This window comes from Hyla sarda, chromosome 1 (genome assembly GCF_029499605.1).
Source record: "Hyla sarda isolate aHylSar1 chromosome 1, aHylSar1.hap1, whole genome shotgun sequence".
NCBI classification, from domain to species: domain Eukaryota; kingdom Metazoa; phylum Chordata; class Amphibia; order Anura; family Hylidae; genus Hyla; species Hyla sarda.
In genome coordinates this window covers 243,288,745-243,301,559 of record NC_079189.1, presented here as the reverse complement: position 1 = coordinate 243,301,559, position 12,815 = coordinate 243,288,745, and the positions used below count along the sequence as shown (strand labels likewise).

General features: G+C 41.0%; 1 protein-coding gene across 3 annotated transcripts in view; it reads right to left on the bottom strand.

Moving 5' to 3' along the window:
* The window catches only part of ELP1 (elongator acetyltransferase complex subunit 1), a 90,172-nt gene that overhangs the window by 40,953 nt on the left and 36,404 nt on the right, over positions 1 to 12,815 (bottom strand). Inside the window, exons 13-20 of one of the 3 annotated variants that reach the window (XM_056569725.1) lie at positions 12,657 to 12,753; positions 5,142 to 5,300; positions 4,927 to 5,036; positions 2,204 to 2,307; positions 1,606 to 1,659; positions 1,420 to 1,525; positions 1,169 to 1,284; positions 742 to 815 (exon numbers count right to left, since the gene is read on the bottom strand). In XM_056569725.1, the coding sequence (XP_056425700.1) occupies positions 742 to 815; positions 1,169 to 1,284; positions 1,420 to 1,525; positions 1,606 to 1,659; positions 2,204 to 2,307; positions 4,927 to 5,036; positions 5,142 to 5,300; positions 12,657 to 12,753 (820 nt within the window). The remainder of the gene's footprint in view (positions 1 to 741; positions 816 to 1,168; positions 1,285 to 1,419; positions 1,526 to 1,605; positions 1,660 to 2,203; positions 2,308 to 4,926; positions 5,037 to 5,141; positions 5,301 to 12,656; positions 12,754 to 12,815) is intronic. The other 2 variants (XM_056569737.1, XM_056569730.1) reach the window with 2 other exon arrangements.

Sequence of the window (12,815 nt, the reverse complement as noted above, 5' to 3'; positions counted from 1 at the left end):
GATAAGTTTCAGATGGCGAGGGGTCCGACCGCTGGGGCCCCCAACGATCTCTTGTACAGGACCCCGGCAGCCCACGGGAAGGGGGCATGTTGACCACTGCACAAATCGGCGGTTGACACGCCCCCTGAATACAACTTCATGGCAGAGCCAGAGCGCTGCCTTAGGCAATCTCCGGCTCTGCCATAGTGATGTATTGAGGGGGCGTGTCAGCCGCTGCTTTGTGCGGTGGTCGACACCCGCTATCTGGCCAGCGAGCCGGGACCCCGCACAAGTTTTTGAGCACTGGACTACCCCCTTTAAAAGTTAAGTTTGGTGACAGGTACTCTTTAACTTTTTACTATAGAAAAGTGGCACAAAGCTACTGATAAATCACCCCCATAGTATCTGTATAATAGAAGAGGCTCAGCAAACTTTTCTGGCTGAATAACATCAGACATGGAAAGGTGCAACTGGAGAATGGCTATTTACGTATGCTCTAATATGTGTATCTGATAATTGTATCTAGTGCTACAGTATGTAAGAGAATGCACACAATATCTGCAGTGCAATGTTGGGTGGAAATTCCTCAATGTTTATATCAAACTAGAAAAACTCAAACATTACTTTGAGGGAAAAAAAAAACAAAGAAACATGGAATGCAACAATAAAAACACATTTTGAGTAAGAGCCTATTATAAATATGTTTGTAAAATAAGTCAAAAGTTATATAAAACTAATTTATAATGCTCACAAACCCCTTACCTATCTAGCCACTTGCGTATCTGTGCCAATACAAGAGCTCTGTGATGAATAGTTTCTAAGTTGCCCCGTGGCATCTATTGAAAAAAATGGAGACAACTATGTTAAGGCATTCCAAAAGAATGGGTGGGCACCATTACTAATTCTCTGACCTCTAAGACCCCACGCGATCTCCAGAACTTTGCTTCATGCATTCTCTAAGGGAGCACCAGAGAAGCACGAGATGTACTTGGATATTTCCGGACCTCCCATAGTACGTAGAGCACGAGCTGACACGCCGCTCCATGCACATGTTGGTGTTTTAAAATGGAGCCATTTCTCCCTCATTTTATCGTAACATTGTAATACAGATAACTGTGTCACATTTTGCTAATTTCTGCCATTAATGTTCTCTAAAAAATGTCAGACAAATAAGGAAACTGCAGCTGACCTGTAAGATCACTTTGGTGTCTTGTGGAACCACAGTAACAATGCGAGATCCTCTTTCTACTTTGCGAACTGTCTCATCATTGGAGCTTGATGTGACACTTAAGAGCGATTCTAGTGCTACAAGAAAGATTTGAAAAACTGAGGCTTTCACAATTGTTACAGCACAATTTTCTGATATATACATATCAACTCAAAACACACAGGTAGTTGATAACCAAAAAGATAGGGCAGAAATAAGTATGAAAAGCTTACCTTTCAATGATGTTTCCTTCAGTGGCACACATCTGCAGGTATGAGAGTGTGTAGTTATGAGCAGAAAGTCATTGCATATGGCAAAGGATGTAATATTTGTAGCAACCTGTTAGATTAATCACATAAAAAAACACATTACAATGTATGAAAACATCATGAAAATGAGTAAAAGTGTAAAACACTTACCAGCAGATTATTGATGAATAAACGAGATCGGTCAGTTATGCCCAAAACAACTTCCTGCAATAAAAAAGTGAAACCTTAAGAACTTGTGTCTTTGTTCAACCTAAGGAACTAGGTAACTATGAAATATGAAGTTATGAATCTATATAACAGTCATGGCTGAGAGTACCCTGAGATGAACAGCGGAGACAGCTAAAACAGTCTTTAGAAGTTGAACATAAAATTCTATTTATACTATATTTTGTTTTTTACTTTACATTCAGCACATGCACAAAAAAGCTTTTTTCTTGTTCTTGACTATTTCAAAAAGCATACACCAGTACTCCTGCTTTCTTTAATTACCATTAGAATACCTTTAGCAAGCTTATCCCCGTGGGCCCCTTATATCCCCCCCCCCCCCCCACCTTCGGTTTCATATTAACCCTAATAATTACATCCTTAAATAACATTAGTGACCCAACCTACATGGATATATCCTGTAGAGTTCCCTACTTATGTCTGCAGAATTGCTACTATAACTAGCCTTTGTAGATGATGATTATAAAGTATACATTTCAGTTTATAACCAAGTAAAGTCATGCTAAGCATTGTATTACTGTACCTCTCCATTTATTTCTGTGATGGCTGTCTGAACACAAGGATGTTGAAGCTTTACATCTTGGCCTACTGCATCCCTCCAGGGTTCCAGGACTGGCGATGGGGATTCTGAAATATTAACATGTTGGCCTGAATTCAGAAATAATTGTTGTGTTATTGGATTATAGACATTCCTAGGTGGTTCACGGTCATGGTATTACATAGGTGAGAATTGTTCCTTCATGTACCGGGTAGTTTCCTTTTTTTTTTTATAAATAAAGTAACACAAAACGCCAATATCCAGAAGGAATATTTATTTTATTAATTTACAGCTGAAGTCATAAGTTTCCATGCACCTTGACCACAGGAAAAACTAAGTTTTCTCAATTTCTGATATTAAATCTTAGTACATATCCCCTCTCTAAGGTCAGTTAGGATTACTATATATTGAAGGAATGAGATATATCAGAATCATACTAAAGAAAAAAGCCTTCTTTGTACTCACTGTAAAATCTTTCTCTCCTAGTCTTTATTGGGGGCACTAGAGAGAGGCTGCTGCCACGAGGAGGCATTTACTCCTTCTCAGCAAGCCATAACAGCCCACTGGCACTGAGATAATCATTTTGTACCAGAGCCGAAGACATAAGTAGCAAACAGAAAAAAGAAACCGAAATGTCTGAATGCTGTGTCCACCAATGAAGACTACGAGCAACAGATTTTATGACGAGTACCAAAAATCCTCTTTTCTCAGTAGTTTCATTGCAGTCTCTGGCATGGACAAAAGTAATTGTCAGATATATAAAAAAAAAGGAAGAATAAGGGGTTACTGTCAACAACATTCCTGACAGGACCCTTGAATACAGAAGCAGGGTAAGGGCAGAGAGCTGAGAATCGGAAAAAGTGGTCTCATCCCTCCAAGGATCATTCCCCAAAAGGCAGAAAGAATGCAGTACGGTCATGGTTGTGAGGGAAACCTGCAACCAATGGTCTATCAGTTCTGTTGCCAAACAGCCATATTAGTTGCTCCAGGAAGATACGACTGCAAAACATTTGGACACATTTGGCAAAACATCCAGAAAGGGCCCTATTCATACTAGAGAAAATACCAACTTGCACCCTACGCCCATTGATTTCAATGGGTTTTTCTGTGTTCACATCACAAGTTCAAAGTTCAACGACGAAACTTCTGACGAGGATTTGGTTTTCTACTTTGGGTATGTTCACATGACGGAATTTCCAAGCAGATTCCTTCAGAAAAATTCCGCTCAGAAGTTGTGTTGCAGCAGAGTCCCATAGCTTTCAATGGGATTCTGCTGCATTGAGCACACGGCGAAATATCTGCCAAGGAAATCCTGATTCCAGCCTCTGTTGAAAGAATTGACATGTCAATTCTTTCGGCAGAAACCATTCGGAAATGCATTGCCGAATTGAGAGATGGCGCATTTCTGAGCGGTCCTAGCAGAATGTCCGGCTGGAAAATTTCCAGGCAGATTTCCTGCCATGTGAACCTACCCTTACCCTCAAAGTCCTCGGCCTTTTTTCTTCTGCTGGTATGTGCCTCCCCTGCTATGTGCCTAATCTCAGGGGGCAATGAGGGCAGGGGCAGGGTGGCAGAACTTGATCCACAGGGAAAGACAGAGAGCCTGAGCTGAACTGGCATCTGAGGCCAACTGGTGGCAACCGAGGAACAATGAACCACCAATATTATAGGTTGTGCCCTGGTTGAATAATGAGAGATCAGAGTGGGTCTATATTAATTAATGTGACCTGAATCTAAAGACCTAGGAAAGAAGAGAAAGACTTAAGCAGCTAAAAAAACAAAACACAGGAAGAAAGAAACTGTTCTGAAACAACCAGACCTGTGTCTGACTCCTACTGACTCCAAGTTAAACTAGTTCAGTGCCAGTGGATATTGCCTGTAGAGGAGTCACATTGTTTTTTAACTTCTTGTCAATGCCTCCTAGTGGCAAAAGCCTATACCCATGCTCTCCTGTGTCCCCCAATGAAATGTCCACAAAATGATTTATTTCAGCTTATATAAAGATGGTTACTATTTGGTAGCATATACTTTCTAGGAGATTGTGGTCAAGGATTTCTGATGGAAATATTACTTCATGTCATAAAGTAAATATTAGAAAAAACTACACTCCACAGAGATTGTCATTGCTCAGTTAAGTCCCTTCCCCAATGGGCATCCCAATCTAAAAATAACCTATTTATATGTATTTGAAATGTGTGTGAAAAAACTGCAAGAGGAAATCCATGCCAAAATTTATGCAGATTCTGTACTTGTGTAAGATTCATGTCTGGACAGTACTAAACACTAAGCCCCATGTATTACCATTATAACCAAAACCTGGCAGACAAGATATACTAAATTTTAAACTTAAATAGTACCTGTCACGATGTCTGGTGAAAGGATATGTCTAAAGCTCCAGGGGACTCTCGTAGCTCAAGACTTGCAAAGAGACTGATACAATCAGAGGACAAATTGTCAGAAGCCCCATAGACTTGGTATGGGACTTTTGGAAAAACGTCTTCTGAACACGTCAGTCTGGGAGCATGTCTATGGCTATGGGATTGCCCGGGAGCTTTAAACATATCCTGCCACCAGAGATACAATGGTTACAGGTACCAATAAAGCAGCACTAAATATGTGTTGGCAATGTGACAAGCCTGGTAACTGGATGTGCAAAGGCACACAAAAAGAGGGCTAAACTTACTCACAAACTGCAGCACGGTACTCACCCCAAAGATACTTCCAGATTTGCCCACTGGCTGTTTGTACAGCACATGTCTTGGTCTTTGTGTCATAGAAAACACTGATTATATGCCCATTAACAGATACAGAAGGTCTGCTTAAATAAATAAAAAGAACATGCTAATTCCATATACACAATAAAGACAAAATGCCCAACAATTATATAGTGCTAGAGAATATAGTATTTAAAACAGTTACATACTGGACATCAACATTCTGGCCATATGTGGGGATCTTCATGTGGTAAACCGTTGACTGACTGGAGTTCTCTCCCTGAATGACAACCAAAAAAGTGTCATCCTGCACCCATGTAAGATGGCGGAAGCAAAGAGGATGGGTGTTACATGATGGAACATGAACTCTATGAAAAGAAAAAAATGAATATTATATTATTATAAAAAGAGAACCAGTCACTAAGGGAAAAATGGTCAGATTTTTTCTATATTTCTAATGCTAGGTGTCAGAACCTAGATGGTTAAAGGTTCTGACAGGTTCTTTGTTGTTTCTTGTTGCGGGGTTACGCCCGGCTGTCTAGACTGGTCAGCTGATATTGATTGTAGCACCTGTTCTGGCTCCATATAAGCTGGCAGTCTACTCCCAATCATTGCCTGCTATAGAGCTCTGTGTACTCCTAGCTAGCATTTATATTGTATCTGTTATATCTGGCATTTTGAACCTTTGGATCTGCTCTCCTACTCTTCTCCTGACCTTGCAAATTGGCTTATCTGTAACCTCTTGGTATCGACTCAGACTGTGGAAAGCGACTTATTGTGTGTATGTTTAGTTATTTTTCTGTTAGTCTGAGTGATTCCATTCTGTGTCCCAACCTCCGTCTCTATTATAGTTTATTATTTTGACTGGACTGCCCTCACTTATTTTAAGTAGGGACCGTCATCGTGGTTACGGACCCGCTACCTAGGATAGGGGAGTGGGCAAGAATAGTGTGCACTCCTTCCCTGCCCAGATGTGACATTAAAGTAGGCCCTCCTACCTGCATTTGCTATGGAAGCAATGATGACTTTAGTAGAGCAAATGCAGGGATTAACACATTTAGTACAGTTCCTTGTAGAAAGGTTTCAAGCTCAGGAAACAGCTAATGTTCAGGCAGTGGTCAGTCCTCCAGCTGTTTCGAGTGAACCGAAATTAATCTTCCTGACCGCTTTTCTGGTGACCGAAAGAAATTAGTTGCGTTCAGGGAGAGATATAAGCTTTATTTTCGCCCAAGACCCCAGTCAACTAGCACAGAAGTTCAGAGAGTAGAGGTTGTCATGTCATTGCTGCAAGGGGATCCCCAGGAGTGGGTCCCCAGGTCCCCTGCTCCTGAATTAAGTTCTGTGGATGCTTTAATTTCTTCTATGGGTCTTCTTTATGAGGAATCTGACCGTGCAGCCTTTGCCGAGTCTCAGCTGGTTAATCTTAAGCAGGGGCAAAGAACGGCTGAGGAGTACTGTGCAGATTTTTGAAAATGGTATACTGTCTCTGGTTGGAATGATCCAGCCCTTGTGTCAGTTCAGACTAGGATTACAGTAAGGGAAAAAAGTATTTAGTCAGCCACCAATAGTGCAAGGTCTCCTACTTAAAAAGATGTGAGGCCTGTAATTTTTCTACATAGGTATACCTCAACTATGAGAGACATAATGAGAAAATAAATCCATAAAATCACATTGTCTGATTTTTAAAGAATTTATTTGCAAATTATGGTGGAAAATAAGTATTTGGTCAATAACAAAAGTTCATCTCAATACTTTGTTATATATATACCCTTTGTTGGCAATGACAGAGGTCAAATGTTTTTTGTAAGTCTTCACAAGGTTTTCACACACTGTTGCTGATCTTTTGGCACATTCCTCTGTGCAGATCTCCTCTAGAGCAGTGATGTTTTGGGGCGTTCGCTGGGCAACACAGACTTTCAACTCCCTCCAAAGGTATTCTATGGGGTTGAGATCTGAAGCCACTCCTTCGTTGCCTGGGCGGTGTGTTTGGGATCATTGTCATGCTGAAAGGCCCCTGCCATGTTTCATTTTCAATGCCCTTGCTGATGGAAGGAGGTTTTCACTCAAAATCTCACGATACATGGCCCCATTCATTCTTTCCTTTACACGGATCAGGCGACCTGGTCCCTTAGCAGAAAAACAGCTAATGTTTCCACCCCCATGCTTCACAGTAGGTATGGTGTTCTTTGGATGCACCTAGGCATTCTTTCTCCTCCAAACACAACGAGTTGAGTTTTTACCAAAAAGTGTATTGAATATCAGGGTCTGAATAAGATTACTGTTAAAAATCAATATCCATTGCCTCGCATTCCAAATTTGTGTAATCAAATACAGGGAGCATGTTGGTTTTCTAAACTTGACCTTCGAGGGGCCTATAACTTAATTGGAATAAAAGAAGGTGATGAATGGAAAACTGCATTTAACACCCCTGAAGGTCATTTTGAGTATCTGGTTATGCCTTTTGGTCTCAGTAATTCACCAGCAGTCTTTCCAAATTTGGTCAGCAATATTTTTCATGAATTTGTGGGTGTATTTAGATGACATCCTAATCTCTCGTGATTGGTCATCTCATGTGAATCATGTACTGTCATGTCTGTATTGGCCTGTGTTGACAAACAGCTATTGGTTTGGTTGTGTGTGAACAGTTTTATGTTCCCTGGTCAGGGGATAGTTAATAGCCTTTTGCTTGCTAGCCAATAGCTCCTAGGGTGTGTATTTAAAGTCAGCCCAGTCTAGCCTCTGGGCTGGTGATTGAGATCATTACATCCTGACTTGCTAACATGCTGGACATGCTGCATGGAGCTCTTGGTGAAACACTCTTTGTTTAAGCTTTTATCTACTATCTCTGTTTTAGCATGCACTTTGTATTTTCTGGTTTTAGCCAATGTTATGTGGCATGCTCTTAGTAGATTTTAACCTGTGTTTGTTTAGTCGGTTTTAGGATTTGTATGTTCTTTTTGCTATGTGTCTGGTCACACTGTGTTTTCTCGTGTATCCGTTTATATAAAGTTCTGTTTTATATTTTGGTTTTCCTACTAGGTCAGCTTCTGACCACACTGTGGAGTGTGCTGCTGGTCAGTAGTCTATTTGGATTCATTATTAATGGCTACTTCGTTATTGAAGTGTCCAGTTTCTGTGTCCAGTGTGAACAGTGTCCTATCTGGCATCCCTATTACCTGCCCATGGGGACTCAGAGAGTATTGTTATTCCTGCGTCTACTGGAGGTGTTCTGAAGGAACTGCGATTATTCCTGTCTTGTGTTCAATATCAATAGTGTTCTATAATATTATCCTGTGTATCTAGGCATCCCTGTTACCTGTCCATGGGGACTCCATGTCTACTGGAGGTTTTATGAGGGATTGCGTATATTCCTGTTTAGCTATAGATCCCTGTTACTGGTCCATGGGGACTTTGTGTCTACTGGAGGTTCTGGGGGATTATGCTATATTCCTGCCTGTTCCTGGAGTCTGTTCAGACTTATCCGTTTCCTGTCAGGTGTTTTGAACTCTAAATGTTTATTAGTTCTTTATTCAGATCTTTGGAGTTCTGTTCATGACCGCTTATCTATAGTGTCCTCTGTTCACGACCACTGAGTCCTCCGTTCATGTCCCCTGATATAGTGTCCTCTGTACTAACTCTCTGATCTGTGTCCTCTGAACTTTATACTTTAGCGTTCTATGTTTCTGTCATGTCCTGGGTTTGTGACAGACTATTTATTAGTGTTTTTATTAGGCCATTGTACTTTAGTTCAGGGAGGGATTGGCGCCCAGTTGTCGATCCACCGGTTAGGGTGGATGGGCAAGTAGGCAGAAAGAGCGGTTTTAGGGTCAGTTTAGGGCTCATTCTCCCTGTCCCCTGGTCGGTCCCTGACATGTACGTTCTGTCCTCCAGGTACTTAGTCAAAACAAATTATTTTTTAAACAGGAGAAGTGTGTCTTTGTTGTCAAAGAGGTGCAATTTTTTGGGGTACATCTTAACTTCTGGACACTTTAAAATGGATCCTGAGCAGGTTAAGGCAGTTTCTGAATGGGTGCGGCCTACTTCTTTAAAAGGCATTACAATGGTTTTTGGGCTTTACCAACTACTACAGAAAGTGTATTAAAAATGTTCTATCCTCGCAAAACCATTGACTGATTTGAGTCATAAAGGGGCAGATCTGGTTAACTGGTCTCCGGAGGCAGCTTTTGAACATCTCGAGGGATGTTTCATCTCCGCTCCCATATTAGTCCAACCAGATCAGACCAAGTCTTTTATTGTTGAAGTTGATGCTTCTGAAGTTGGTGCTGGAGCAGTATTGTCACAGGGAACTGCTTCTTATACTAAGTAACGTCCTTCTGTCTTTTTCTCTCGAAAATTTTCCACAGCTGAACAAACCTATGATGTAGGAAATCAAGAACTTTTGTCAATCAAATGGGCTATTGAGGAGTGGAGACATTTTCTTGAGGGGACAGTTCATCAGGTTACAGTAATCACTGACCACAAAAATGTATCCTTGTTCCTTGTAACCTTGGGCCTTGTTCTTTACTCGGTTTAATTTTGTTAATATTTACCATCCGAGTACAAAGAATGTCAAGGCTGATGCCATATCTCGGAGTTTTAGTGCTTCTCAGCCTATTGATTCTAATCCAGAGACTGTTCTTCCAGAAGGTTTGGTTATTTCTGCAGTATCCGCAGATTTAACTTCTCTAATATTGAACAATCAAGGCTTGGTTCCTCCAGAGATTCCTAGAGGCAAGATCTTTGTACCTAGTCAGTTTTGCCTTCATATTATTGAAGAGTGTCATTGTTTCCTGTTAGTAGGTCATTCTGGCATTCGGGGTAAAGGGAAATTGCTTCAAACAAAATTCTGGTGGCCAACTCTCAACAGAGATGTGGAGGCTTTTGTTGCTTCTTGTGAAATTTGAGCAAAAACTCCTTGGACACATCCCGCAGGAGAGTTGTGTCCTTTGTCCATTCCCAAGAGGCCCTGGACTTATATTTCTATGGATTTTATGACTGATCAACCTCCATCTGTGGGAAAAAACTTTTGTGGGTGGTGGTGGACAAGTTCAGTAAACAGTGTCAGCTTGTTCCTCTGTAAAATATCCCTTCGGCCAAAGCTCTTGCTAATTTGTTTTTAAGACATGTTGTTAGGTACCATTGGGTTCCGGAAAACATTGTGTTTGATCGAGGGGTTCAATTTGTTTCAAAATTTTGGCAAGCATTTTGTAAATAGTTGGGTGTAGAATTGTCTTTTTCATCTGCTTTTCATCTAATGATCAAACAGAGAGAATTAATCAAAATGTTGAGCAATACCTTAGATGCTACGTAGCAGATCAACAAGATGAATGGGTATCATTTTTGTCTCTTGCTAAGTTTGCCTTGAATAATCGTGAAAACTCTTCTACTGGTGTGTCACCATTCTTTGGCTTCTCGGTTCATTTGGGCCTTATGAGATAATTGAGGTTATTAATCCGGTCTGTTACAGATTAAAATTACCTTCTTAATATAAGTTTTAAAGGGTGTTCCACTGTTCTTTGTTAAAATTTTATGTTCCCACACAATTTTCTGTATCTGTGCCTCCCTCTCCAGTTGAAATCGTTGGAGAATTGGAGTATGAGGTCTCCAAAATATTGGACAGTAGCCGAGCGCAAAACTTGGTCAAATACTTGATTCATTTGATAGGGTATGGCCCGGAGGAGAGGTCATGGGTTCTAGCATCATCCATACATGCTTCCACCTTGGTCAGAAAATTCCACAACTCTTACCCGGACAAACCAAAACCCAAATTTAAGGGTCCGGTGGCCCCTCCTAAAAGGGGGGGGCGGTGGTACTGTCAGAACCTAGGGGGTTAAAAGGTTCTGACTGGTTCTTTGTTGTTTCTTGTTGCTGGGTTACGCCCCGACTGTCTGGACAGGTCAGCTGACCTTTATTGGAGCACCTGTTCTTGCTCCATATAAGTTGGCAGTCTACTCCCAATCCTTGCCTGCTATAGAGCTCTGTGTACTCTGTATTATGACTGGACTTCCCTCACTTATTGTAAGTAGGAACCGGCACCGTTACGGACCCGCTACCTAGGGCGGGTACGTAAGTAGGCAGGGATAGGGGAAGTAGGCAAGAATAGTGTGCACTCCTTCCCTGCCCAGACGTGACACTATGTTTTAAGGCTGTTAACTGAGTAATATTCATTATCCCTAAAATTAATCCACTAGGTCTCCCATGCATAGTGATGCCAAATCACATACGATGCCTCCATAGTGCTAAAACAAAGTCCCTATTTTTAGCTTTAAATATATGGCCCTCCTGTAAACTAAAAGTGACTTTTTTTTACATTTTGTTTAAAAAAGTCATGTAAAATTTCCAGCGACCAGGGAGTGTGAGAGTGATAACACCAAATGTAACACGCCTGCTCCTCATTCACACCTAAAACCTTGTAACGAGTCACATGACACAGGGGTGGAAAAATGGCTAATTTGACCCACTTTGGATATTTCCTCTTAGGGGTGTACTCACTTTTGTTGGCAAGGTTTAGACACAACATTAAACACTGTTATAAAGGCTGTGCACTCACTAATTTACATTGTAGCAGTGTCGTTTCTTAAGCATTGTCAGTTGTCACATGAAAAGATATTTAAAACATTTACAAAAATTTTAGTGATGGACTCATTTATGTGAGATACTGTACATTCACAACATTAATAATATAAACCTAATAAATAAAAAGGTTATCCCACTAGGACAATCCCTGTCCATACACCATTTTAAGGCACATGGACAACACAAGGAAAAGGGTTCCTTGAGACAGTTACTCAAATCTGAAATTGTACTGTGGGACTCAGAGGCTTTGTACCAATTCATTTGAATGGCTGTCATGTGATACCAAATACATGCTGCAGGGGCCACAGCAGGAGAACTGCATGTCCTACCCACATCCACCCCTACAGATAAAAACTGACCATAGGTTTGTCCAGATAAAACAACCCCTTTATGCCAGACAAAAAGTATGCTCTGTATTTTCTAGAGATACTGGCCTAGATTTATCAAACGGTGTATAGTGATTTTTCCACGGTAACCAATCACAGCTCAGCTGAGCTCATTAATGGTCTATTCACACATACAGTATTCTGCGCAGAACACTGTACGTGTGAAAAGACCCTAAGGCTGCATTCACACTACATTTTGTCCATACGGGGACCGGATCTGGCTGGGAGATGGGAAAACCAGGCGCTCCCATATCCCAGCCGGATCCGGACCGCATCTCATTAATTTAAATGAGCCGACCAGAGTCAGATAGTGACTAGTCACTATCTGACTCCGGTCGGCTCATTCAAATGAATGAGATGGGGCCAGTGCCGGCTGGGATACGGGAGCCCCCGTATGGACGAAACGTAGTGTGAATGCAGCCTAAGATGTGAAAGCTGAGCTGTGATTGGTCTTTTTCTCTCACACAGTTTGATGAATCTGAGCCACTGTCTTGATATCTGCCCTCGCCAGAATGGCATCATATAGTATTTAACAATCATTGATTATGCATTCTTCTTAGATATGTAGTATAGAGAACATTATCTATGAGTAAGCATATGTATGTAACATTTTTCAGACTCATTACAACACCAATGATTTATAAGGAGGAATAAGTGGATCATATTTTATACCCAGGCCTCTGTAGTGTCCTGCACTATATAATATCCCCCACTATGTAACATTCAGAATTCCCATATATATTAGGTAATCTCAAACACTACCTGAATTCCTTTTCTAATACAGGCATTCTTGTGTTTGATTTATATCCATTTCCTGGCACTGCTTTTACATTACAATCCTTCACTGCTTCAATTCCTGCTTTTAATAGAAAAAAAACTTGGATATTTCGAAATATGCAACAAACATAAAGCATAATTTCA